Genomic DNA, 25,548 nt, shown 5'->3' on the forward strand with positions numbered 1-25,548 from the left:
CCAGTTTTTCCTTAAACACTTCTAGGGACGGTGATTCCAACAACCTCCCTGGGCAGTCCATTCCAATGTCTAAACACTCTTTCTGTGAAGAAATTGCTCTACCTAATGTCCAACCTAAATCTCCTCTGACACAGCATAAGACTATGTCCTCTCGTCCTGTCGCTGGTTGCCTGGGAGAAGAGGCTGACCCCCACCTGGTACACCCTCCTTTCAGGGAATGGCACAGAGTGCCAAGATTTTAAGCCTCTTCTCCTTAGAACATTCCGAGGCTCTCAGTTACCTTCCCTAGCAGTGCCACCAAGTGACGGGCCGGACCAGGAGGCCGTGTTCCCCAAGGCCGTGTGACGGCTTGGGGCCCGCCTCAGGCTCCGGGCACAGTGCCCAGCTGAGCGCCGCCAGCCCACCTTCCTCACGGCACAGTGAAAAAATGGAGCATTAAAAAGAAAAGTAACGATGTTTATTACGAGCGAGTGCCGGCAGGGCCCGCCCGCTCTGCCGGGCCCGCCCGACGACTAACGGCGTCCTGCCCCAACCTCCGCCCCGGGGAGCGGCCGCGCTGCCACAGGGACACGGGGCAGGACGGGGCCGGGCCGTGCAGTCCGAGGATCCCGGTGGGCAGCGCGAGGGCCTCCAGCTGCGGGCGGCCCGGAGCCCTTTCTGTGCGCGGCGAGCCGCGAGTCGCTGGTGCGGGAGGACCGTGTGGCTGGGGCAGGCGCGGCCCCGCGGTGACAGCCCCGGCGAGCACCATGCTGCCCACCCGGTAAGGCGGCCCCCGCGTCCTCCGGCGCGGGTGGGGAATGGCGGCCGGGGGAGATGGTGCCCCCGGCGGGCCTGGGCCCGGGCAGGGAGGCCGTGCCCCGACCCTCGCTCCACGGCGGCGCCACGCTCCGCCGTGAGGGGCTCGGGGCGCGGCCAGGGCGGGGCACCCCAGAACTTGAGCAGCGCCGCGGGCAGCGCGGCCTCGGGCGCGGCGCCTGGGCCGGTCTGGGGCACCGGGCGTGAGGGAGCCCCGCGGGGTGCGGCTGCAGCGGGAAGGCGTTTGCTGGCCGTGCCGTGACACACCGAGCCGGAGGCTGCACCAGTCACAGAGGCGTTTCACCATCGCCATTCACGTCATTCCTGTGCATACGGGACTCCGCTGCCTTCAAAGTTTTTTTTTTTTTTTAGTTTGTTTGGGTTTTTGTTTTGTCTGTTTATTTGGTGTGTGTGTTTGTTTTCACTTTTACTCTCTTAAGGACTCCATGTGTATTTGCAGACAGTGAAGGCATGTGTCTATATGATACATATGTGTAGATAGTGTAGGCATACGTGAAGAGGGGAGAGAGATGTGTAAATGGCCTTGCTTTTCTGTTGGTGCCTGAGGACCTGCCACCTTTCCTTTTTTGAGATGGAACCCCAGTCCCGGAGGAAGAAAAGTAAGGGACAGCAATCGATATTCCTTGTTAGGATGATGCTGTGAACTGTCACAAGGGCGTTTACACACCCTCTGTGTGTTTTTGTGTTACCACAGTTATGCTTGCCTAGAGGAGTAGTGCTGGCTAGTTACCTTGTAGAACATTTAGTGAATTGTGGGTGGATTGCATTCTCTGAAGGGTTCCATGGTTGTCCCTTCTTGCTTAATGGTTAAGAGATTTATATCCTGCACTTTAGGCTTTGGAGGAGAAAACCAGGCTTAGCTGCATGGGACTGCTTGTGACACTTTGTGAAATCCCTTTTGGTATATTCCTCCTGCCACTGCTATGCACACCAGCCAAGTGCAGGAGAAGTGTATGGTTAGGGTCATGGATGATTTCCTAGAGGCGCATGGATCCCATCTTTGTTAAGATGCTACAGGGTAGAAGCTGCTGTTGAGTCTAAGTTGGTTGTCTCAGGGCATCTGAATAGTCAGTGAAGAGAACAATTACTGCCAGTGAAGCATTCTTCTCTCTTGTTTTTAGATAACGAAAGGTGTCAGTTGGAATTTCAAGGGGAATAAGACCCTTGTTTGGACTGGAGAATCCGCAGCATTAACTGGAGTTTTACCAGCATTAAGGACACCTCTATTGTTTTAGTAGCAAGTAATTAGTGGAGCTGTTGCACTGATAGTATCTAGTTCTAAAAATCAAGCTGAAAATAAAGACCAGTGTTTCTAAAGTCACCAGCATAAATTCAACATTAAATCCTAAATTATTTTCATGGGATTATTTTTAATGACACTAAATTCTTCTGCTCTGCCTATAGGTTGTGCATCATGAGGAGGCTTCCTTCTGTTCTGGCTAGGACACTAACTTCTGGGACTAATGCCTCCCCAGGGTTTCCTGATATGTCTGAAGGTAAGGTAGATAGCTGTGCTTTGGAAGATTTAATGATGTTACTGAGGAGTTTATTTTTTCAGGTGGTGTCCCTTCATGTATTAATATGGTTTGGATAATGAACGTGTCCTTGTCTGTTAGCTCATGGTAGAAGTGTTCAGGAAGCAGCAGAAAATCACTGTGTTTGGAGGTGAATGGTACAAATATGCATAATCATTGAAACTGCAGATTGAGAGGCTCCTCTGGTTCTTCAGCCTTGGCAGAGCTTGGTTCTTTAATGGCAGGATAACTGCTGCTCAGCTGGGGTCTTGATAGAAAGCCCACATAGTGCAGATAGGTACAATGGGACTGGAGAGAACAGCCAAGAAATGGGGAATGGAGTGGAAATAATGCTTTACAGAACTTTTAATCTGTCAATCCTGTTAATTTTGCAAACTTGTAGAAATCTTTTAATCAGTTCAGCAGCATTGCCTCGTGAAATTGCTCTTGTCAATAGAGCTTTGTGTTGAAAGTTTGTTTCAATGCTCTAATAGTAATAAGCCATAATGCTCCTGTTTCAGAAGCTTTTAAAAAGATTTTCTTGCATTCTAATCCCTTGTACTTTGAAAAGGGCAGGAGGAAAAGGGCTGGAGCCAGGTACAAGTAATTCCTTTATGGAGCTCTGCTTATTTCTGAGATCTTCTTTTTTCCTTTGAAACAGAAGGCACCAACAGTTACTGGTTATTCAATAAAAGAGAAAATTAGGGTTATTTGTTGTTAGCGAACTTATTTTCATTGTTGTTAATAAATGGCAATTTAGGAGGTTAAAGGAGAGAAGTAGGATACATGATGTTGCATACTTGCAGTTTGCACTGAGTGTTTATTGGAATATTTGAAAATGATGCCATCTAGAAGGCCAGTAAAGACAGTGAAATAGTGAGGTCATCCTCGTACTCCAAGGGGTACTAATATTTTGTGGACTACAGTAACTAAACATTTGAGATTCTGTTTCAAAATTGTTCAAATTTAAAGTTTTTGTCGTTATGTAAGCTATTCTACTGTTATGCAAACTATACCTTCAATTTGGTGTCAATGCTTTCACCAAACACCAAATACTTTTTCTTACTAGTTTTTCACATGCTTCCTTTTCACAATTTTGGGTTCCCATTGTGAATGCCCTCACTTCTTCCATGGCTCTCCCAAAGGCTACATAAAGCAGGACTTTAGAATTTTCCTCTGACAAAACTCTCATCCCACTTCCTGAAAAATGCTACAGATAGTCTTTCCAAAGTTAACAGTATTTGTCAACTGTACATGGTAGCCCCAAGTTTGAAGAACTATTTAGGATTACACTGGAAGCCGACACTACACAGAGTCAGTGGACAGGGAACTGGAAAGCTGGTTTGAAAGGAAAGGACAAAGTGAGTTGAGAACAAAAGGACACTGACTGTAAATCAGAAAATAGATTGCCTGCAGTTACTAAAATTAAGGAACATGTGCCTAAACAGAACAGAAGCAGGTAGAATAATCAAGTAACTCCTTATTAGATGTAAATTGAATTGTTTATTTTCATTGTTAATCTAACCTGTGTTTTGTACTCCACAGGACAGTTACCCATTCATGTGAATAATGGTGTGTTGTGGTAATTTGTACATATTAAAATATTTGCTATAACACTAAACTTACTCAGCTACTGTTTTTCCTTACTTTAGCGTTGATGAAAAATGAAGTGCCATCATTCTTCTCTGTTGCCTTGCTTAAAGCCCCTTTGCCTTTGGTGAATGGCCCTGGTCTTAATTGCGGCAGTGTTGCACAAAATCTCTGTCAGCACACTCTGTCTACAGTGCTGGTTAAAACGTTTCTAAGAGGCTTGTGGGGTACAAAATCTCTCACGGCAGCAGCTCCTGCAGTACTTGGCTTCATTTCAGACAATTGAATCTGCATCCTTCACCTAAGTCCAGACCAAGCTGTGTACCAAAGCTGGTGGTCTCCCTGAACCTGGATGCGGCTGGGGAGGCATCAGCACGAGGGGCATGGATCTCACTGGTAGAGAAGAATGCAGTGATCTTGTCCAGTTGCCCTCCTCATGTCCTTTTCCACAGCACAGTGCAAATAAACTCAGACCCTGCTGCTCTGGCATTGATGATCCACTGATGCCAGTTTAGGAGATACTCTGCAATATGCTATGTGAGCATGATGAAGGGGTCCCATTTGCTATAACTGTTTTGCAAATTTAAGACATTTGCCAGATAAGAAAAGAAATAGCTTATAGATTTTTGTGCTTAATTTTCTTACTTAAATTTCAGTTGTTATTTACTTAAATTTCTAATCTCTAGAAGAGCAGGATAGTCTTTCCAAGAGGAAAAAAAAGGAAAAAGTTAAAAACCATGTACTTATGAACCATAAAATGAACTAGATTTGGCTTGACAACATTTAGAAATGCTTTACATTTTGTCCCTTCTATTGTTAAGATAAGCATATTAATATGTTCTCAGCCTGGAAAATATGTATTTTTATACCTAAAACTGAAATCAGATGTATTAAATGGGACTAACAGCTTGTATAAATTTTTGCAGGTTTGGACCTGAGATTTTTTTCAGAGCTTTTTACCTCTTCAGAATTGAAAAGGATGATGAATTTAGTTTAAACAAAGAGAAAGTGCTGTTTATTTCCTGTTCATCCCAGCACAGTGTGCCCACTGTGAAAAATTGAGATTTTGTGTTCTAGAAGCTGTAACAGTGTTTTTGCTAACACTGTATTGATCAAATGCATGCTATGGCAGCTTCACAGGTGGAGTATGAGTAACAAGAAAGTTATGCCTATTCAGTAAGCAAGTCTGCTGCTGCTTAGGGAAAAAGGAATCAGACCTTCCCTGTTTCTGAAAGAAATCAACTCTCAAGATTTTCAATCAGGTTCTTTCCTTGAATTTTTTTTTGTTCTTAGAATTAGTAGTAGAAGTCTTCTAATTTCAAAACATGTTTTTAGCCTAATTTAAGGAAATGAGGCCTAAGCAATCTATTTTTTTGTCTTTGTCTACCTATCTTCTTGTCTTCCTCATCTTCCAGAACCTTTTGGTGATGTCAGTCAAAATAGATGAGCCACCAGTCTCAAAGAGAAACATATTTCCACAAATTTTGTGAAAATTTGCTTCCAAATCAGAGGTCTGTTAGGGTGCCAGAGCTGGTGCTGGGGTCAGTCACAGATGCTGGTGTTTGCTGGCTGTTGGTGAGTCACTGGATCCATGTGCTGGCTGCAGTCATTCCCTTGCCTACCTCTAGCTCAGGCTGGTGCTTCTCTAGCAGGCAGGCAGAGCAGAAACAGGCTGGCAGTGTAGGGACAGGGGCCGAGGGTGCTGCAGGGGAAGGAGCAGGGAAGGGGAGGTTTGGGGTATAGCAGTAGTGGTGGTGTGGGGGGACTTGGGCAGAAGCTGAAGTGACTGAGGAGGAGGGGAGCAGAGCTGAGTGGATCTGACTGAGAGAGTGGAATGTGATTTCAATCCTAGGAATTCAGCTAGGTTCCTCCAGGGTTTATAGGCCAGCTTGCTGATCACTGTGAATACTCTGACGAGGCATTTCGTTTGAAAAATGCCAAGCCTGACAAATAATCAGCTTGTGACTCACCATCAGTCTCTTTCTATTTCACAGTGAAATTCTGGATATTTTTTGGTTGCTCTTTCTTGATGTGTCCCTAACATTTGAACCTCCTGGTATAAAAGATCTCTGTATATAAGCAAGGGATCCCTTCTCTACAATTCTCAGCTTCTATTCTGAACTTGGGAATTGTTGCTGCTTGTTTTCAGATGTTTCCAAATAGCCAACATTCACCAGTCATGGAGTAGTTTGGTAAATTTGATGGGACCTTAGTACACTTAATAATCTCATCTGAGAAAGAGTAGAAAAAAATGCTTATGTAGATTATTCTTGAAATTTAGGAAAAAATTGTGCAGAACTACTATTAACTCTGAGAGTGTGAACAGAGTAAATTGTACAGGCCTGTCTTCAGTGTCGTAACATTGTGTTCTTTCAGATTGCTAAAAATTTGGGCTATGAAACTGCTGGCAAGAACCAGTCTGCTGATACTGCCTGCCTTCCTGGGTGGGATTATTTAATTGGTATTCTCCTCATTCAATTTCCCAGCTGTACTGTTCCCTTTTATGTTCTTTTATGACTTTCTGATTTGTGTTATCTCCACAGTTTGTGTTTAGGCTTAATATTTTCAGATCAAAATTCCCCAATCTAATCTTGATCCATGATTAGCTGTTAATTAGCACTGGAGGTGACTGCACTAACAAACACTCTTTGTTGTCTATATGCAATAAGCTATTGCATCATGTTACTCAGCCCATTACTGTGATATGCCTACTAACAGCAGCAGTGAATTTGGCCTAACTTTCATTTCTGGGCTGCTATTTGCATGGATTTGCTTAATTTTCCTGTTCTGGGATGAGGATTGTGCCTTTAACACCAGGCAACCTCATGTTTATCACTTGCAGAACTAAGCTTGATTTGCTTTGTTTTGTTTTGTTTTTTTTTTTTTTCCCCAGTGCGGAGCAAATTGAGGGATATAGTGGGAGCATCTACCAACTGGAGGTACAGTACATTACATGTATTTTACTTCATTTGTGAAACCAACATGGAGCTCAGGGTTGTGGTAGTAGAAGTTAGCAGTAGTTAGCTTGTTATCAGGGGAAGTAAAGATCCCACTAAAAGGTAATTGAAACAAAGCTTCTGAATTGATACTTTGTGGATCACAAATTTCTAAGATTTCTCTGGTAGAAACAAAATAGCTGATCTTACAAGATCAGATATCGGGTGCTTACAAGATTGTCCCACTAGCTTTAAATCCAGTGGGAGTTAGGAGCTGTGGAGTCTGGCTGTCAATGCTGTGTTGCTGAGTTATCTCTAGGTGGATTGCCTACATGGGCTTATCCTGCATTGGTTTCAGAGGTAGCTGAGCTTGTTCACTGTGTACCAATGAATGGCACCTGTGTCTCTTTGGAAAATTGTCAGCTCGGGATCTGGGTCTCCTTAATCAGGAGCATCTTGAGCATTTCCTTTGTCTGCCCAAACTTAATTTTTGATTAATTTACATAGACTTTAAATAATTGCTAGTTTGGCTTTATTCAAGTTACTTTCCCCCCCCCCCCCCCCCCCCATTACATTGAATAAACCAGAATTGACTGTAACCCTCTGCTGTTACAGCCTGGAAAAGTCAATTTAGCAGTCTGGAGGAATTATTCATTGCAGTTTGGTTGGTCCCATGTTTTTTGTTAATTTTGGCTGTGTTTGCTGAGCTCTTTTTTCCTACTTTGTGCAGTGATAGGGAAATGAAGAAAGGCATGCCTGGGTGAAGTGTCTGATGTATCCAGGCCTTCTGACTCAGTTTATCTAAACACAACTTCAGTCATTCTAACAAAAATGCCTGAATCTGGGAACCTGATTTTTGCTTAGTAAGAGTAGTATCTAAGCATGAGGGGGCTTGAACTTTTCATCAAGTCAGCTAGAAAGGGCTCTAGAAATTGTTTATGTAAAAACCTTTCCCACATCCCTAAATGGCTGAGGAGGACAGATGCCATATGGAGATGCCATATGGAAATGCCATTCAAAAATTGAGATTTTAGAGGGCTCTGGTCAAGTCTGATCTTCGATCTATTTTTTTCCCCCACTGCTCCCATCCTGGAAGGAGAGCAGACTGAGGCCAGGATCACCACAGCAGTGTTTTTCTTAGACAGGTACTTCTCTCATGCTGTACAAAATACAGCAGAAATGGTTTGCAGATTAATGAATCCTTTTGCTACTGTGAAGAAGTAAAGCCAGGGAGATCACAGATGGGAGTGCTTGAGAATGACAGGTTAAATACAGAGAGGTTGGGTGGACGTGGATTGTGTAGCCGTTGAGAGCACACTTTAAAAATAGAGTGACAAAGAGTTGATACATGTGGAGAATGAGCAGCTGGGAATTTAACTGAGTTAGGCCACAGAATGACTAAAGAGGACAAATCTGAGGAACAGCTTGATAGGGATCCTGAAAAGGGAGCTGGGGAAGAACTGATGGACACATATCTGGAATGCTGGGAGAGAGGAGGAATGCATGTTGGAGGAACATCTTGAACCATTGATTTTGCTAAAAAGGAGACTTTGGTTTGTGATTTCTCTTGTAAAGGCCAGTGGCATTTTGTATTTGTTATGAAAAAGAAATATCTTGCTTATGTGTTTATTCTGTTTTTGTACTTGTAGTTAAAACGATTAATCTGTTCATTGTTAAATGTAGTCTAGATGGAGTTGTGGCTATTTCAGAAATATATAAACATTCCTCAGAATGTTTAGGGCAGGTGCTAGTTAGTATTTAGATGAATTATTGTTACTTCATGACTAGTACTGCAGTGTAACAGTATTTGTCTGTTGAAAAATGTTACTGCATTGAGCCTAATACTTCTGCATATTGAAGAGCACATTCTGAAGTGGAAGTCAAGCAGAATTCTGCTGCTGACCTCAGAGGAGCCAGGTTGGAGCTGGTGAAAACAGAATATAGTTAAATTTTTATTGTTAGGTTTCTCTATGTTTGTAGACAAATTTCTGATTTACTTTCTGATTAATTTATTTTAAGCCTTTCACTGAAAGAACTTGGAAAAAAAATCCTTTAAAAAAGCATTAAGATGCATCATCTTGGATCTTGCATCTTTCTTTAGTCATCCAGTAATATTCCATTTCTGTTTAGTGGCATAACTTAAAACATTAACCCTCTGCAGGAAGTTGTTATCTTTCTGTTTCCTCTAAACTGCATGGTAATCATGTTTCCCTGATAAGGTAAACCACATCTCATGTTTAAAACAAACAAACAAATGAAACTAACTGAAGTTTTCTGCTTGACTTTCACTCTCTTTGATCGTGGATTATTTACATTTCCCCAAAACAGAAAAGAGGTAATAGAAATATGTTGAAGCTTGACTTTCTGAAATAATCTGAAATAATACTCAGCCAAGTAAGTCTTCATATTAAGTGGCTAATACCCAGAATTCATCCCAAGTCAAAACTTAAGACAAAATATTTTTTTTGGTGAAAAGGTTTTATGTTGTTTTCTTTATGTCATCTTCTTTTTTTTTTGTTTGTTTAAATTGGTTTTGTTAAACACAATGTCACTGAAATCTCAGCAATGCAGCAAGCACAACTTGAAGGAATGGCACACATACAGAAATTTACCATTAAGTTTGGTTGCTTAGTGTTTTATGCATGCTCTTTCTCTATGAAATGGATCCATATTTTTGCTTACTGCTTGGCTTTATACCAGAACTGTTGCATGTTTAATCCTTAGGTTTTTAATAGATGGGTATTGATTCTAGGGATGTTTTGAAATGTTTTATTCAGTCAGGTTGCACTTTTAAGGGGAGAGAACTTTGGAACAGGTAAGAGAGCGTGTTGGGCAAGACTGTTACATCTTGTAGATACCTGTGCAAGGAATCAACATGGTAGATTGTAAAGAAGTGACAGTAAGCTGGCCCCTTCTCCATTGTGAGAGTTGCAGCCCCTCTGATTTGGTGGTGCTGGAAAAGCAACTCTGAAAGAATTGTTCTTCCTTTTCTGTGTTGTTTCTTTCTGTAACTTTCTGTAATTTTAAGATGTCTGTGTAGGAAGAGAGAAAAGTAGGTTAGTTCTCTTTGTCTTTTAGCTTGCTGTTAGAACTGACGCTGCAAAGGGGGAACTCACCTGTGGATGATGGCAAGTCTTAACAGATTAGTTCACTTGTCAGTAGTGGTAGCCAACACTGTGCATCTACTTTACTTCTTGGGAGAGATTGTAAATTGATGGTCAGTCCTTTAAAATTGGCAGTGTGGAAGATTTGTGATACTGTAATTTTGGAAGACATGAATATGCACAAAACCTCATAGGTTAAATTATGTGTGATTTGTTCTTTTCAAGGGGAATGATTTTAGTAGCATTCAGAATTAGATGCATTTTGTTAATCTCATTAGTGTGAAGTGTGTGCTTGCCACTTGTACACAAACTATTTAAAAAATTTCTGTAGTAGTCTTGCTTAGCATCTCTCATTTTGTGCATTTCACATTCTTTTCAAGGCTCACTGTGTCTTGCTATTTCTACTATTGATGTGACATCTTTTAGTTAGGGTTTCAGTTCTCTTGATGTACGTCAGAATAAAGGTTTTTTTCTTACCAGGGATCATGTGCAAGCAATGCAGGAAAGAAAAGCTCTTCATACTTTACTGGCAAAACGGCAGGAAGATCTTCCTCCTAGGAGAATGAAGGATAGCTACTTGGAAGTTATTCTGCCTCTAGGAAGTCAGCCTGAAATAAGAGAAAAATACCTGAATGTTCACAACAGCGTAAGGTAACAGAGCAACCTACAGGAACATGTTAACTTTCTGTTTGCCATGTATGTAAGTATTTAATTGTAACCCCCTACATTGCAGGTTTGGAAGGATACTTGAAGATCTTGACAGTTTAGGAGGTATGTACCTATACCCTTGTAAAGGCTGCACAAAGTGAGTTTGATTACTCCTGAGCACTGGTTGATGTGACACAGTAGGACCTTGGAGAACAGAATTATGGAGAAACCCGTAGAATTATGGGGAAACACATAATTCTACCATTTCAGAAGGGAAGGGAAAAAAGAAGACACTGATACTGAAAGAGAAGGAAGGATGATAAAGAACAGATGGAAGCAAAATTGTTTGGCTTCCTGCCTCTGTCAGATTTTTAAAGGACCGGCTACAAAAATAAGTTTCCTGAAAAGTGATCCTAGATTATGAATTTGGATTGAGTGTCAACTCAGAGAAAATTTGTGGTGTGCATATTGAAAATGAAAACTTAGGATTTTTTTAATTGTAAAAAAAAAAATCTCAACCACAACTGCCACAAATACCAACAGTTAATGAGATGCAAATATTTTAATCTTTCCTTTGGGGAGAAGAGAGTATAATCTGGAAAGAATGTAATGTGTCCATTGAGAACAAATTAAAAGCAACTGGTGTATGTTCTTGGGTTCTGCAAATTGTTGTTAAGGGTAAAACCAACTCAGTTATTTAATGAGTTAGCTTTCTTTTTTTTTTTTTTTTCTCCTTTTTATTTATTTGTGGTCTTGAAAAGTTCACCATCTTTTTCTTTTGTGTAATAAATGTGAGGTTGTTAATAAAACCGGGAGATACTTTGTCATAAAACATCACCAGGTGACTTCCTCCTTCATCCTAATTCTGTAGCTAGTTGGGAGCTTTTTGATGGAGGTTTTGGACAAAGAATTAGGTACTTATTAAGGGGAAGTTGTGAATAGAACATCTTTTTTCTGTTCCTTCTGAGAGTCCAGATGGACAAAATTGAGGAAGGCTGAGAAGGAAGTGGATGCATGTCAATTGAGGATAGATGAAATAGCTGCATGACTGATATTTCTTCCTGGGAGATGGAAGATACTGGTTCCAGTATCTGTCCTGAATTAGAAAAGGAGATTTCAAACTCTTGGTTATCCTGCATTGTTAGATGAGATGAGCCTATTTTTTATTCTGTGCCTTGTTTAATTCCCCCAGAAATCTGTGAAGATCTAATTTTTTTCCTGTGACAGCATAGAATGTCTTAGCCTTGTTTACAGTCATACTGGGCTTCAGTCAGTTCCACTGGGGATGTATTGATTTGGGTTAATCAAGATTCTGTCCCAGTTAAACAATATTCAGGGTAGTCATATTGATACAACAGGTTTTAGAATTGTGACTTCAGTAAACATAGGGAAAAAACATCTTAGATTACTTGGAAGGATAGAGATCTTCCAGATCACGGATCACAGAATATTCTGGTCTGGAAGGGCCCCACAAGGATCGTTAAGTCCAACTCTGAGGTGAATGGCCCATATGGGGACTCGTTCTGTCTTATCTCATTAAGTACAATACAGATAGTTTTGATAATGAAGATCTGTGTTGAGTGAAAATTATATGAACACTAGAAAAAAACCATATCTTTGCAGCCTTGAATTACTCCAAGGAGCCTGTTTATTTGAATGTGCTCTTATGAACAAAGCTAATTAGTTTAAATAGTAGTTTGGCTAGTAGTAATTGCAGTGTGATAAATACCTCTGACTATGGTTTTGTGCCTGTAAGGCGTAATTTATTTAATCTCCACCTCTTTAAAGGAATCAGTATTTAAAAAGTCCTCAGATAGCATGTATCCTTGGACAGCCTTCTTGAAATCAAAATAGAAGCTAGGAAGAGTCTGAGACAGGGAGCTGCAGAGGTAGAGCAAAGAGATTATGTGGGATTGGAAGTCAAGTGATGAGCTGGTTTAAAATACTTAGTTAAATTTAGCTTTGTAGTAAGTAAATATGCATGAAACTGAGATAGCTGCTGCTGTTTTCTTTATAGCAATCCCATGTGTTACATACATGAAGATGTGGAAGCTTTGCTCCACATAGTAGGATACTTTAGTTTGTGTTTTCCAGGTACCTCTTATGCTTTGCAAAGATGCCTTTGATCTGCTCCACTTATGGTTTTGTTAAAGAGCTGGCTCCATTTTTGATCTCTTCACAGTTCTTATTTGCTACACTCACACCAAGCAGGAAATGCAGCAAAGGTCTCCTTTATCCATAGTTACAGCTCTGGTGGATAAAATCAGTAAGTGGCAATTTAGTAAATAAAATAGTTTCATCTCCTTGTCTTACTCTTTCATCAGCTACTGCCTTTCCATAGTTGTTATTGAGGATACCTTTTTCACTCCTGTTTAGTTCTCTTCATCTTGTTTTAGCTTTGAAGTTTTCTGGCTTTTGTTGACAAGAGGTGGGAAGAGGCTTCTATAGATACTTCTCAGCATTTCATGTCATTTCCCTTCAAAATGCAACTTATATGGTTCCTGCGCTTTTGTGTGTAGTTTTATTTTGGCATGCAGATTCTTAGCTTCATTATTGAACAGTGTTTGTTCTGGTGAATTGGACCTTGCTTGTGTTGCCTGTTCTGATGAACACTCCCTTGGGTCTGCTGTCTGTCCACCTCTGTGCCTGCTTCCTACTCCTGTTCTGTCTTCAAAAGTCTGCAGAGCCAGAAACTGCAGAAAAGCAGTGAGGTCCCTTGCAACTACTGTCTTTTCTGGGTTGTCTTTGTGTGTGTTGCCACTTTCAGATCACATAAAGGTCCTAGAAAATCTGGCCTGTCTAGTATTAGTTTTGAGTGATCTGTCTCCAGTAACCCTTAATGTTTGCCTTGTAGATTTGTGCCAGAAGATTATACATCCAGACCGTGACATCAAATTCACAGGCAATGTTTCTTGGGTTGGGAAGACCTCCATGGAAGTGAGGATGCACATGCTGCAGGTTAGTTACTGTGACTTCTCTCTGTCTTACAATAAGCATGAGGTGCTTCAGGGGGAACTTACAACAGCATATAGTGACAGGACAAGGGGGAATGGCTTCAACATGAGAGAACTGGTTTAGATGAGATAGTGGGAAGAAATTATTTACTGTGAGGACAGTGAGGTACTGGAACAGGTTGCCCAGAGAAGCAGAGATGCCCCATCCCTGGAAGTGTTCAAGGCTGGGTTGGATGGGGCTTTGAGCCACCTGATCTTGGAAGGTGTCCCTGTCCATGGCAGGGGGATTGGAACTGGATGTCTTTAAGGTTCCTTCAAACCCAAATTATTCTGTGATTCTATGATTCTGTGACAATTCAGGTAAACAGGTACATTTTTTTTTTATTCAACTGTTATCCTTAAGTAAAGTCTCTGATGTAGAAGCTAATGTTACACCTTTTTGTTCTGAACTCCTTGCAGTGCTGGCATTAGTGACAATTAGTGGTATATATAAAGAAAAAGCTATGGCATTTCTCAGAGTAAAGGTTAAGTGGGTCCTTTTACAATGACTGTGTTGATTTCCTCCCCCATTGCTCAAAGTTATTAATAAGCATTCCCTGATAAATGTTTACATTGCAGAATTCCTGAAATGAAAGTTTTAATTATTTCCTTATTTTTGACCAATTGTTAGAGGTGTTGGAAGGAATGACAGAATATGGAAGTAAGCAGAATCAACGGTATGATTGAGTAGTTTGTGTCAACTAAATAGCTTGCTAAGCACATTCCCAATTTTAGAGTTCAGTAATGTATTTTTTCCCTGTCTCTTTTAGCTAGATGATGGTGATTACAGCCCTGTGTTAGATGCAACCTTTGTCATGGTGGCCCGGGACCCAGAGAATAAACGGTAATTTGTAGGACAGGAAAAGTTTCCTGACTCATGCCATGCTGAAAATGGCAAGCATGGCAGCATGGTCTGTATGTGTAGGAGCCATATAATGCAGGTGGTAAATAAACCACACAGCTGATGCTTTCTGCTGGCAAGTGTTAACTTTCCTATGACAAACTTCAGACTTTAGCAGTCATGATACCAGGAATTGCTGGTACTCTTGGGATCTGACCCTTTTTTTTAAACAGCTTTTTCTGTGTGTTTGAGTGACTGGTCTGAATGAAAGCAGAAGTGAATGAGTCTGCCAGAAACCGACCTATATTCTAGTAGTTGTTTGAATTGATTGAGTTTCAGTGGTTAAATAGTCTTTGAGTGACTAATACCATTAATTCCCTAATAGGCACTTAATAGATGTAATCAGAATAATTCAGGTTAAAACTTGCTTGTATAAATAAAACAAAACTGGTAAGTATTCCCAGAGAACATAAAAAAAAACCCAGACACTTATTTTGTTATTTTTCTGGTTTTACTTTCTCTAGAATTACTTAGCTATTAGAATAAAAGGCTGCTCAGTTGCCATTTAGATTTATGACTCCAGCATCAGAAAAATTGGCTGTAATTCTTACCTCTTTCCTATATAGCCTGCCCAAGTAATAGACATTTCTCTCTTTCTAATTAGTTTAAATAATTGCTTGTATTTAACAAAGATGAGTTTAATGAAGGGGTTTTACTTAATATAATTATGTGGTCCTGATAACATTAGAAGTAGTTTCTAGGTTTTTCTTCAGACTTTTTCTAAAACCAGTGAATATACTATACATTAAGAAAACAAATTATATTATGGTTCCCATTTTAAAGACTATTTTTTCAAAATAAGGACATAAAATCTGATGTAATTACACAGTAGCATATTGACTGAGGACAAGCCTACATGGACTTGTGCAGATGGCTGCAAACTTCCATGGCTGTACAAGCTAGCTGGCCACAGGCCAGCTGTGTTGTAGAAGCATTCTGTCCATATAAGGGGGGTATTTATGTGAGGTCAAAACCCTTCACAGAGGAACAGGATATGTTAGGTTGGCTGTAGCCCCACAGAAACAGTGTTGTGTGGCTTTGGGACCATAGCAAACTTGCATCTCGGCAGCTTGGGGCATGGCCAGGAGAGCTGATGTAGATGTGTGCTGAGCTGAGGGAAAATGAGCTCTGTGATGGAGAAGGAGCTGGTCCAAAATCCAGAGGTTTAGCAGACCAGGAAAGATCAGTTTGTTCTAAGAAAAAAGCACCTCTCTGCCTCTTGTTGCCAGCCCAAGTAAAGGCTAGGGGTAGAGGTGAATTTTTTCAGCAGGTCTCTGTGTGTGTGTGCATATATGTATATGTATGTTGTTCTCAGCATTTGTATAAATGTTGAAAGTTAAAAAATAATAATTTGGAACTATGGGGAAGAACAACTCTTGAAAATAAGTGTTTTTCTTTACTTGTGCAAATAATTAAATGTTATATAATTAGGTTAAAGTAACCTTATTTGTGCATTAGAATAAACACGGAAATGTTGTGCTCAAGGCATGTCATAATCTTTGCTAAGTGGTACATGTGGTAAACAGCTTTTGGCTGTTGATAAGGCTGTCAAGGGAGCATGTAGATTATAAAAACACTTGCTGGCTACAGCACTGTTCTTCTATTCCAGGAAGAATGGTACCAGTCAAGTTTCGCTTTAGACTATCCTAGATCATCCTGTTTCATTTGCTGAGTTTCTGAACATCTTTATCTTGAACAATTTTCATTATAATTTATGGGTACAATTTTAGCTTCTTAAGAACCATAGATGTGTCACTTTCTCTTTCCTGATTGCACTAGGCAGTGGTTGGATCACTTAACTGCCCCTTCAGACTTAAAGCTAACGTTGATAGTCTGTTGGCAGCTATATTTATTTTTATCATATAACCTATAGTATGTAATTTCATCTTGTACTGTGTATGTAAGCAGAAATGAAAGACTGTTACAATGTATTTATGGGACAAATTCTTTTAAAATTTGTACCTTAAAAAAAACTTCCTGTCCACAGGCCAGCATTTGTTAATCCACTCATTCCTGAGAGCCCTGAGGAGGAAGAAATCTTCAAGCAAGGGGAATGTATGTCATATTTCCTGGTAGTATGCACATCTGCCTCAGTTTCATCTTAATAACTGGGAGGAAGCAAAGTTCAGGAGTTATGCTACTTAGAAATGTTCTTAATTTGTTTAAAATCAGATTTTGGTTCTGTCTCATTTGTGTCAGTAGAGTAAGAGATTTGAAAAGCCTGCAACCACATGTTTGAAACTCTTTGGCTAAATTGACAGACACTCCTGATGTGCTCTGCACACCCTCTGGACTTCTCCCTTGGCAAGATGCTCCATCTGCTTTGTATCTGAATTCAGCACAGGGCCTCCTAATACCCTGGCCAACTGATTACCCCATGGTGGGCCTGCAGGACTTCACAGCTCCTCACCTGTCTGGGTGCTCATGTTCCTTTTGGAAAGAAACTTAGGAAAAGTGGGAGAACAGGGGAAGGAGCATGTACCTACATCCTCATTTGTTTCAAGCTGGAGTTTTAAAATGGAGAATTAGAAAAACACTGAAGACTGAATAAACTGGACTGAAGATCTTTTAAGCTAAAATTTCAGTCATTACAGCCTATGATAATGAGTTCTGTCATAAACTTTCATTTTGTACCATTGGCAAAACCTGAAGGGTTTTGTTCTGTAGGGTTTCTTGTTAGATATGTTCTGTACTTTGAGGGCAGTACTCAAGTTTTCTTGAGTAGGAACAGTGTGTGGGTGTCATAAAATATGTGTAGAAGTTCTTCATCTCATTGGTGAGGTACTAGTGAACTTCTGCTTTATTTTTATTTCACTGCAGTCAATTATAAAAGCCAAATTTCTCTTTGGATTTATAGCACCATGAAGCTTTTAACTTATGGGGGAAAAGGAAAAATAAATGGAAAGATGGTTGATTTCAGGTTAAAATCTTTAGAACCATTATTTGTTTTTTCTTTGAACTTTAATACTATTTTTTTTTGCTATTCAGTGAACAAGTTGAAGAGGATTGAATTCAGCACTGCTTCCTTACTGAAAATGGCTCCCACTGCAGAAGAAAGAAACGTTGTGCATGACATATTCCTTAATACACTGGACACAAGGCAAGAAGGGGAGGGGTGAAGGAGAACTGACATCTTCTGAAAGAGAAAATTGCCTTTTGAGTGGGTGCTCGTAACAGAGTAGTCTGGAATAAATGCACATTTAAATTCTGTGGCAGTTTATTTGAAAGGCAGGTAGAAACTTTAACATCTGCAGCTCTTAGAACAGTCTTCTGTTGTTCTGAACAAGCTGTTAGGAATATTTTTGAGGAAAATGTTAATAATGTTTAACCAGATAAGAGAATGGAATGTTTTTTTCAGTCATGACTTGCACAATTTGTTTTCTGCCATGATATCTAATTAAAGAAACTGAGGGCAGGAATTGGTCACCTTTTAACCAAATAACCTTGCAATGTGTTTTAAATACAGTACCTGACAATGTTATTTGAGGGAGTTGTTAGCATCCTTCTCTTATACTTGAGATTGGTGTGAAGTCATCTGATGCCAACAGTGACAGAACAATGTTTAATTACATTAGTGCAGTGTTGTATTTATGATAATTTATAATTTCTTTAACTTATTAGCCTATACAATTGTTATTTTTAAAGCTGTTTACCAAAGACAGACCTGCTTTCTCTTAGAGGTTGTACTTCTGTCTGGGTTTGAAAACTTCAAAAACTGTCTGCTGTTTGATGTTGAATTATTCTATTAGCTCACTGTGTGCTCTTATTACCTATTATGACTTAAAAAACGGAGCAAGGCTTTTCTGACAAAGTGTGCACTTTGTGGTTGTGATTCATCTTTTCTTTCATGTACCTTTCTCAATCCTCTTCATTCACATAAACTTGTACATTAACAAAAGTTTTTGAAAGATCAGGAGCATAAATTTATTGCAGTAACAAATCAAAGGACAGCTTTAGATAAGGCTTCAAGGTCAGCTAGAACAGTGTTTAGTGGTACCATTTCTGTTTTGGGTTTATTTTGGTGTTCTATATTTTTGTGGGTTTTTAAACTATGTGTCTGCATTTGCTATTTCTGCTTTTTTGGATTACTGAATTCTGCTAATTCTGTGGACTGTAAAGTTTATTGTCTCTTCCAAAGGACAGTGAGTTTCCGGAGTCGTAAATTACCACCCAATTCAGTGTGGATGGAAGATGCAAAGCTAAAAGGCCTGCAGATCTGCCATCCTGAGGTATTTTGAAAAATAATAATGAATTACAGAAAGTTACTTAAGAAGTAACTTTGAGAGGGAGTTTTTACAGGGATACATAGTGACAGAACAAGGGGTAATAGCTTTAAACTGAAAGAGGAGAGGTTTAGATTAGCTACTAGGAAGAAATTTTTTACTGTGATTGTGGTAAGGCTCTGGAACAGGTTGCCCAGAGAATTTGTAGTTGCCCCATTTCTGGAAACGTTCAGAGCCAGACTGGATGGGGCTCTGAGCAACCTGAGCAAGGTGTCCCTGCTTATGGCAGGGAGGTTGGAACTAGATGTCTTTAAGATCCCTTCCTGTCGCAGGCCCCCAGCTGGGTAATAATTAGCATTGACTCCATGATTCTCAGAATGCTGATCTATCACCTTATTATATCATACTTATTAAGAAACCCATCGCCCTTACAGACAGTCACAATACAGGTGGACCCAATTGGTCCTTCAGTCTAAACACCATCACCATTGGCCAATTAAGAAACCACCTTTTGGTAAACAAATCTCCATAACACATTCCACATGTGCACAACTGGTGCAGCAAGTGAAGATAAGAATTGTTTATCATTCTTTTCTCTGATCTTCTCACAGCCTTCCCCAGGATGATGCCTGGGAAAGTTCTGCCTGCTGCTCTCTGTGGAGAGAGCTGCTGCCACACCTTCCAACCCACACCATTCTACGACTGTGAATTTTTGCCTAAGATTAGTCAAACCATTATTTATTTGGCTTCTGCAGTCCTTACAATTTAGAGCCTAATTTCTTTTGCTATTTATATGGATTACCACTGCAAAATGGACAATTTTAATGACCTTGTTTTCTTACCAGACTGTTCATTCTGTGTAAAGAAATTCCTTTGCAAAGTGTTTCCAAAAGTTTGGCCTGTGGTTGTTGATACAATTTTACATTGTTATATTATGCTATCAAATTAGTCAGATGAGCTCCTATTAAATAAAGTTGCCATGGACATTTTGAATTTTACATACATATTTCATTAGTGCTTTTTATATATTCAGGTGTTGGGACTTCTGTTAAATACTGTGAACTGAAGTGCAGACTTCAGCACAAGGCTTTGAAAATAATTTAGTATTTGTTTCTATGTACAGGAACGGAACATCTTCAATAGGATCTTTGGGGGTTTTCTCATGAGAAAGGCATTTGAACTGGGATGGGCAACTGCTTGCAGCTATGGGTGAGTTGTCGACCCTCAATATTTATATAATCCAGAGCATTTTGCTCATACACAGAGGTTGGAAACCCGAGCTAACCAACTTAATGGCAATCTGAGCTGAAAAAAATTTAGGTGTCTGTGCACTATTAGTGTGCAGTGCTGCTTTATTTGGAGCATCTGTCATATTTACAAAGAGATTGGCATCTTGCTCCTTGGAGCTTGGATTTTAAGCATTACTTGTCAAGACAGAAAATACATCCATTTTCTGTTTTCTTTTATCTTACCAAGCTATTGAGATGGACTTTTTAACCATATAACATATTCATTATATCAAACAATTATTACATCTTTGCATTCAGTACACAAGAGGAGTGGGTTCTAAACTTCTTCTGTTAACTGCTTGAGCTTAGGAAGTGTGACTGAAGTAATGAAGATTGTCTAGAAAGTGTAAGTCATAAGATACAATAATGGTGCAATAATGTATCCTTAGAAAGTGTGTACTTCATTGGTGTGAGAGATTTCTTCAAGTGATGACATAACTCCTTACACTTCCTGTAGCCTCTCTTTAAGAAGTGATTTATTCTCTACTAACCTTCATTAAAATGCTGACAAGTAGATATTTTAAATTTTTGCAAACATCCCTTTTATTCTTGAGAAGAAATTTCTCTATTGCTTCCTCAGGGGTTCCAGACCCTTTATCGTATCTGTTGATGATATCATGTTTCAGAAGCCAGTTGAAGTTGGATCCTTACTACTGCTTTCTGGACAGGTAGGAGTTGATTTCCTTTTGGAAAGGAGCAGACCTTGTCTTTGCTGTCACCAGTGTTACTCACTGATAATGAACAATGTGTTATGAGAGTGTGGGACTTTTCTTGTTAAACGGTGTAATGAAATCTGTTACAATTTTCAGCACTGGTGATAAATTACAGTCTCTAACTCTTGTTTTAACTCTGTAGGTCTGTTACACAGAAAAAAACTACATCCAAATTCGAGTACACAGTGAAGTTTACAATGCAAATACCAGGGAGCACCATACTACCAATATTTTCCATTTTACATTTATATCAGAAAATGAGGTCCCACAAATTGTACCTAAGACATATGGAGGCAAGTATCTTATTAATATGTTCTCATCATCATTCTGTAAAAAAAGATGAATTTGTTTCTCTTGGAACACTGGTCATTTTAATAGATGAACTATTGGCATTTAAATAATTCAACAGAATTTCATGGCAAACCACATAGATTTTATGCTTTGATGATAGTGTGGATTACTTCTTCCTTTTGCCAATATGTTAAGTTGTAGTTGCCCAGTATTGATACTAAGGTACTAATGTGGTTCTCTCTTTTCTCCTCTTTATTTCAGAGTCCATGTTGTATTTAGATGGGAAGCGACACTTTACTGCAGTCATGAAAGAAATCTGACAGACACTGGGTGCTGCAGCAGCATGCTGTCTTGGCAAGAGCTGTCACTAGAAGTGGCTAATGGACAGGTGCTTGTAATACTCAAAGAAAAACCCAACAACCACCCAAAACCAAACCAACCAAACCCAAACTCCACACCAAAACCTGTCTTTTCAATACTTTCATGTATTTGCATATATTTGGATTTTTTTATTCTTTACTGCTAGAATTTGTTGAAATCTTTTACATGCCAACGCTAGGAAAAGAGGCTGAAAAAATGCAGTTTGAGGCTTTGGATAGATTCTCTTTGTCTATTTTGAGAGATCTCATTACGGTCTTTGCTGTCTTGTCACCATCTGCTGTCTTTCCCTTAGTAGCTCTCCTTTGTATTTCCCTGATAAGGGATAGAAGTTCTGTCAGAAAAAAGGTGTGCAGTAAGTAGATACACACAGGGGAGGCAGTTTGACCTACATTCTTGTGTAAATTAGATTAAGGGTCATAATTCTTTTTTGAACAGCAGCAGATGAGGCTCAGAAGTTACTAGTGTGTGCACAATGGAAAGCAGGTGTTTCCCATCACTGGGGATTTTACAAGGTTATTGCAGCTTCTGTTTGGGTGGTTTTTATGTTCCCTTGGGAGGAAACTGATTTTTGCAATGAAAAGAGGTGGCTAAATGGTATTTTCTGGCACTCTGTTTGTGTCCGTGCCAGTCTCTTCTAATTTTTTGTTTGTTTGCTTTAATATATAACTGTGAGTTCCTTAGTGAATTATTTCTCATGGCTTGGAAACTAGAGGTCTGACTGGTGAGACTGGGTGGGACTGGGAAATGGCGCTGTAGAACAGAACATTTTGGTTTATTAAGGACTGGGAACAAAAAAGGTAAAATGCTGCCCAAATGGCAATGGTGATGTTTGGTGCTGCAGTTAGGGGTCCTGAGAATCTGTGTTGAACAGCTCCCAGGTCAGCTGCTGAATGATGGGATCTTCATCCCACTGATACAGCTAGAGGACAATCTTCTTCTCAGCTGGATTATTTATCTGTTCCCTTGGTGGACAGAAGTGCAGTATGAGTATTGCACAGCTCTAAAAGTTGTCAAGTTTACTTGTGAAGGACAGAGAACTTCCCCAACAAAGAAGGGACACCATGGTGGTCATAACTATGGCAAATAAATAACAGGAAGAGAGTACTTGGTACTGAAGTGCTTCTCATGTAATGGAGAAAGTTTTAATTATCTCAAATTTCAACCACAAAGCCCAGTTTCTTGAAATCAGGAAGCTGAGTGGATGGGAGGCATCAGCTTTTAGCAGTGAGTATGTCATAAGCACAAAACTGGATCTCTGGTACCTCAGGTCAAGACTGATATCCCAACTTATCAGGACACCCAAAGAACAGTTGGGCTCAGGGGTTAAACAGATGAAATGTGATGTCTTACAATATGCAAGAATGGATTCTGGCTTCCCTGTGAAGTTTAAAATCTTTTGAAAAGAGGATGCAGCAAATAGTAATGATGTCAATCAGCACAGATGCATGAACCACGTTGATAAAGTAGCATGTTGAGGTTTTATTTCTGAGTAAGAAAGCCTGAGACAGTCACAGTTAGGAGCAGTTTCCTTTGGTGCTAGGATCGCATGAAGTTCATGACCCCTAGCAGCTCTTTGCTATTCCTGTGAGAAATTGTAATAATCAGCATGTTACACATCAGCCTTTCCTTCTTAAGATTCAGCTGCTGTATTGGGTAAGTTAGATGGCTCTCCAGAGGAGGTACAGGGTTGTGGCCTGACCCAGAACAGATTCTTGCATTGCTCTGATGGTAAGCTCTTGGTTCCTTCCATAGAGTTTCTCTGTTCAGCCACACTCCAGTGCTGACTCAGCTCTATGACATTAAAATCTTAATGATTATAGTTGTGATGCTGTGGAGATAAATTGTATTTTCTGTGTTTTTCCATTTTGAAACTGACTCTATTAGACTGACCACACATATAAAGAACTGAAATTGTATATCTCAGCTTCTTCCCCCTTGTTGCAGGGATCAATGTCGACTGTTAAAAAATAAATAGGAAGGCAGGAAGTGAAAGGATCTATTTCAGAACTATGTTTTACTCCTGAGTACCTGCAGGTTTTTATCACTGACCCAGTGATCCTACCCGGATCACTTTTTTATAACACACGTAAGTTAAGGGGATGCCAAATTCATTCTCTACTGACTTTTCACCTGCATTTAAAGATGAATTTATCATAATTTCTATGATAATTCAGCCTTTGGGAAGCGGTTGGAGAGAAGAAGAGGTAATAGAGTATGGAGGAAGGTGTGACATCAGAACCTCCTGGACACAGTGAAGAAAATGAATGCCACAAATGAAAATGCATAGAAGAATTGATGTGTTCTCAAAGTTCATGATAACTTAATAACATACCACAATGACAGTAGTTTCAGAATGTATGTGCAGCCATACAGAATGTGTGTATAAGCACATATGTAAAAGATACATGCTATTCAGTTTATTGCTATATATACGTACTCATGTATTTTTTACTCTGAGATGGTAACTCCAAGCTGTCACCCTCTCTGGTATCTTTGTTCAAGGGTATGCATGCTGCTTTGTGCCTTTGTGTGTATGTGAGAAAAATGTTCTCAGCTCTCACATTTAGAATTAAAATATTTCAACACAGTAATTCATGTTGGGTTTATGTTGCAACTTATATCCAGCCTGTGACTGCTGTAGGTGACTAACCATTACCACAGAAGCCTAAAGGAATTGCTAGAAAATATTTTTATTTATAGTAGGCTTAACTATATAATTAATTGACTGTGGCTCTGTAGCAGGAAGCAAATGTCTGTGCTTATTGTTTCTTGGAATACAGTGAGGAGGAGCAGGATTGCCTCCCCTTACCCTTTCACTTAATAGTGATATAAAAGGAGATTTCTGTGGGATTGGGTGAACTCAGTGCCCAAAGGAATGCCTTGGTTCAAATGTTTTTATTTTTCTGTGGTTAAAAAAGTACTATAATTACTCAAAGTTCATGTAACAGCTTCTGATAGCCCTTTTTCAAATAGGAACCATTCCTTCCTGCAGCCTTGTCAAATTTTGCAGCCATGTCACATTGTACAGCACTCTGGAAAGAAGTTTGTAGGAGCTGGTGCAATGTGGGCCATAGAGCAACAGTTCTAGTTCAGAAACCTGCTCTAAACTCACTGTATGCTCAGTTGGTTTTACTGCACGTCTGGTCCAGCCTTTGTTTGGTGACACTGGTTTGATTACTGATCCTGCTCTGAATACATTCTTAACTAGGCATGGGAGAGATAATTTCTTCATGGGCTAGGCACACGCTAACAGGGCCTCTCTGCAGGGCTCCTGTCTATGAGGCTGGAGGCACTGCTGGGCATTGGCAGGTTGGAAAATACCTGTGAGATCACTGAGTCCAACTGTAAACCTAATACCAGTACAGGCTCCCAGCAATGTGGTGTTGGCTATACTTGAGTTTGCATAGGAAGAGGTTTCTGTGGGCCAGGAATGGTCATAACCCAGGAAGGCTGCAGAGGGCTACATCAGCTAATAACATCAAAAATCTGTGCCATTATTATTATAATCTGAATTGATGCTTTGATACTTCTGGAAGTGACATCCAGGTCTCAGCTAGATCCATCCTGCTTGGAGAGGTGGCTTTCATCTGCAGACCTCACCACCACCTAAATTGCTGAGAGGGCAGTAGAGGGGTGTGGGATGCTTGCCCAAAATAGCAGAGGAAGTTGAAGACTGTGTCTCATTATTAGTCATTACTTGTGTTGCAGGAGCATTTTTGCTTTTTCTGTAGAAGACAGGGTCACAATGGCATCTGCATTTTATGCACTTCCAAGAGGCCCCTGAATATATCCTGGGGTTTGGGAAAGCAGAAATGTATGAAATGTAAGTTTTCCACTATTTCAAACCTCAGGTGGAGCACTGGAAGAACAGGCTGCTTTGTCATTTGTTCATTTCAAATATGTACAATCACATGGCAACTCAAGTCTTTGCTTAAGGACTATGTCCCTATTTTCCCAATACTTTTTATCCCCACTGAACTGCATTAAAAAAATCCCAACAACCCTATGCCATCCCTTACCACATGTTTAAAGTATAAATGTGCATTTAAAAAAACCTTGAAAGTTTACTCAGCTACATTGCTGTGATTTAAATTTGCAATGGTCAAAGCATGCAGATGGTCTCAGTTTTCTTCAGTCACTAAGTGTTCT

General features: G+C 40.0%; 1 protein-coding gene across 8 annotated transcripts; it reads left to right on the top strand.

Annotated features, from left to right (window-relative positions):
• Window positions 1-420: 420 nt before the first annotated feature.
• Window positions 421-23,990, top strand: ACOT9 (acyl-CoA thioesterase 9). Of its 8 annotated transcripts, none has more exons than XM_053936231.1 (16): window positions 421-760; window positions 2,221-2,312; window positions 3,876-3,902; window positions 6,814-6,859; window positions 10,441-10,611; window positions 10,694-10,731; window positions 12,791-12,874; window positions 13,463-13,566; window positions 14,372-14,445; window positions 16,490-16,557; window positions 17,491-17,602; window positions 18,641-18,731; window positions 19,849-19,934; window positions 20,595-20,682; window positions 20,870-21,020; window positions 21,280-23,990. In XM_053936231.1, exons 1-16 carry the CDS (start codon window positions 747-749, stop codon window positions 21,336-21,338), a joined length of 1,305 nt encoding a protein of 434 aa, XP_053792206.1. In that variant the 5' UTR covers window positions 421-746; the 3' UTR covers window positions 21,339-23,990. The 8 variants fall into 8 exon arrangements, with proteins under 8 accessions (XP_053792206.1, XP_053792208.1, XP_053792207.1 ...); XM_053936232.1 differs by lacking the exon at window positions 421-760 and adding an exon at window positions 1,198-1,415; XM_053936229.1 differs by lacking the exons at window positions 421-760; window positions 3,876-3,902 and adding exons at window positions 5,336-5,495; window positions 6,297-6,381 and having other exon boundaries at window positions 2,279-2,312.
• Window positions 23,991-25,548: the final 1,558 nt, after the last annotated feature.

This window comes from Vidua chalybeata, chromosome 2 (assembly GCF_026979565.1).
Source record: "Vidua chalybeata isolate OUT-0048 chromosome 2, bVidCha1 merged haplotype, whole genome shotgun sequence".
In the NCBI taxonomy this organism is placed as follows: Eukaryota; Metazoa; Chordata; class Aves; order Passeriformes; family Viduidae; genus Vidua; species Vidua chalybeata.

Bases quoted from the DNA above. Each gene is read 5' to 3' on its own strand.
- ACOT9 (XM_053936229.1), top strand. From the start codon at position 5,364: ATGAGCCACCAGTCTCAAAGAGAAACATATTTCCACAAATTTTGTGAA. The intron at 10,612-10,693 runs GTAACAGAGCAA...CCTACATTGCAG, and splicing joins AATGTTCACAACAGCGTAAG to GTTTGGAAGGATACTTGAAG. The intron at 14,446-16,489 runs GTAATTTGTAGG...TCCTGTCCACAG, and splicing joins CGGGACCCAGAGAATAAACG to GCCAGCATTTGTTAATCCAC.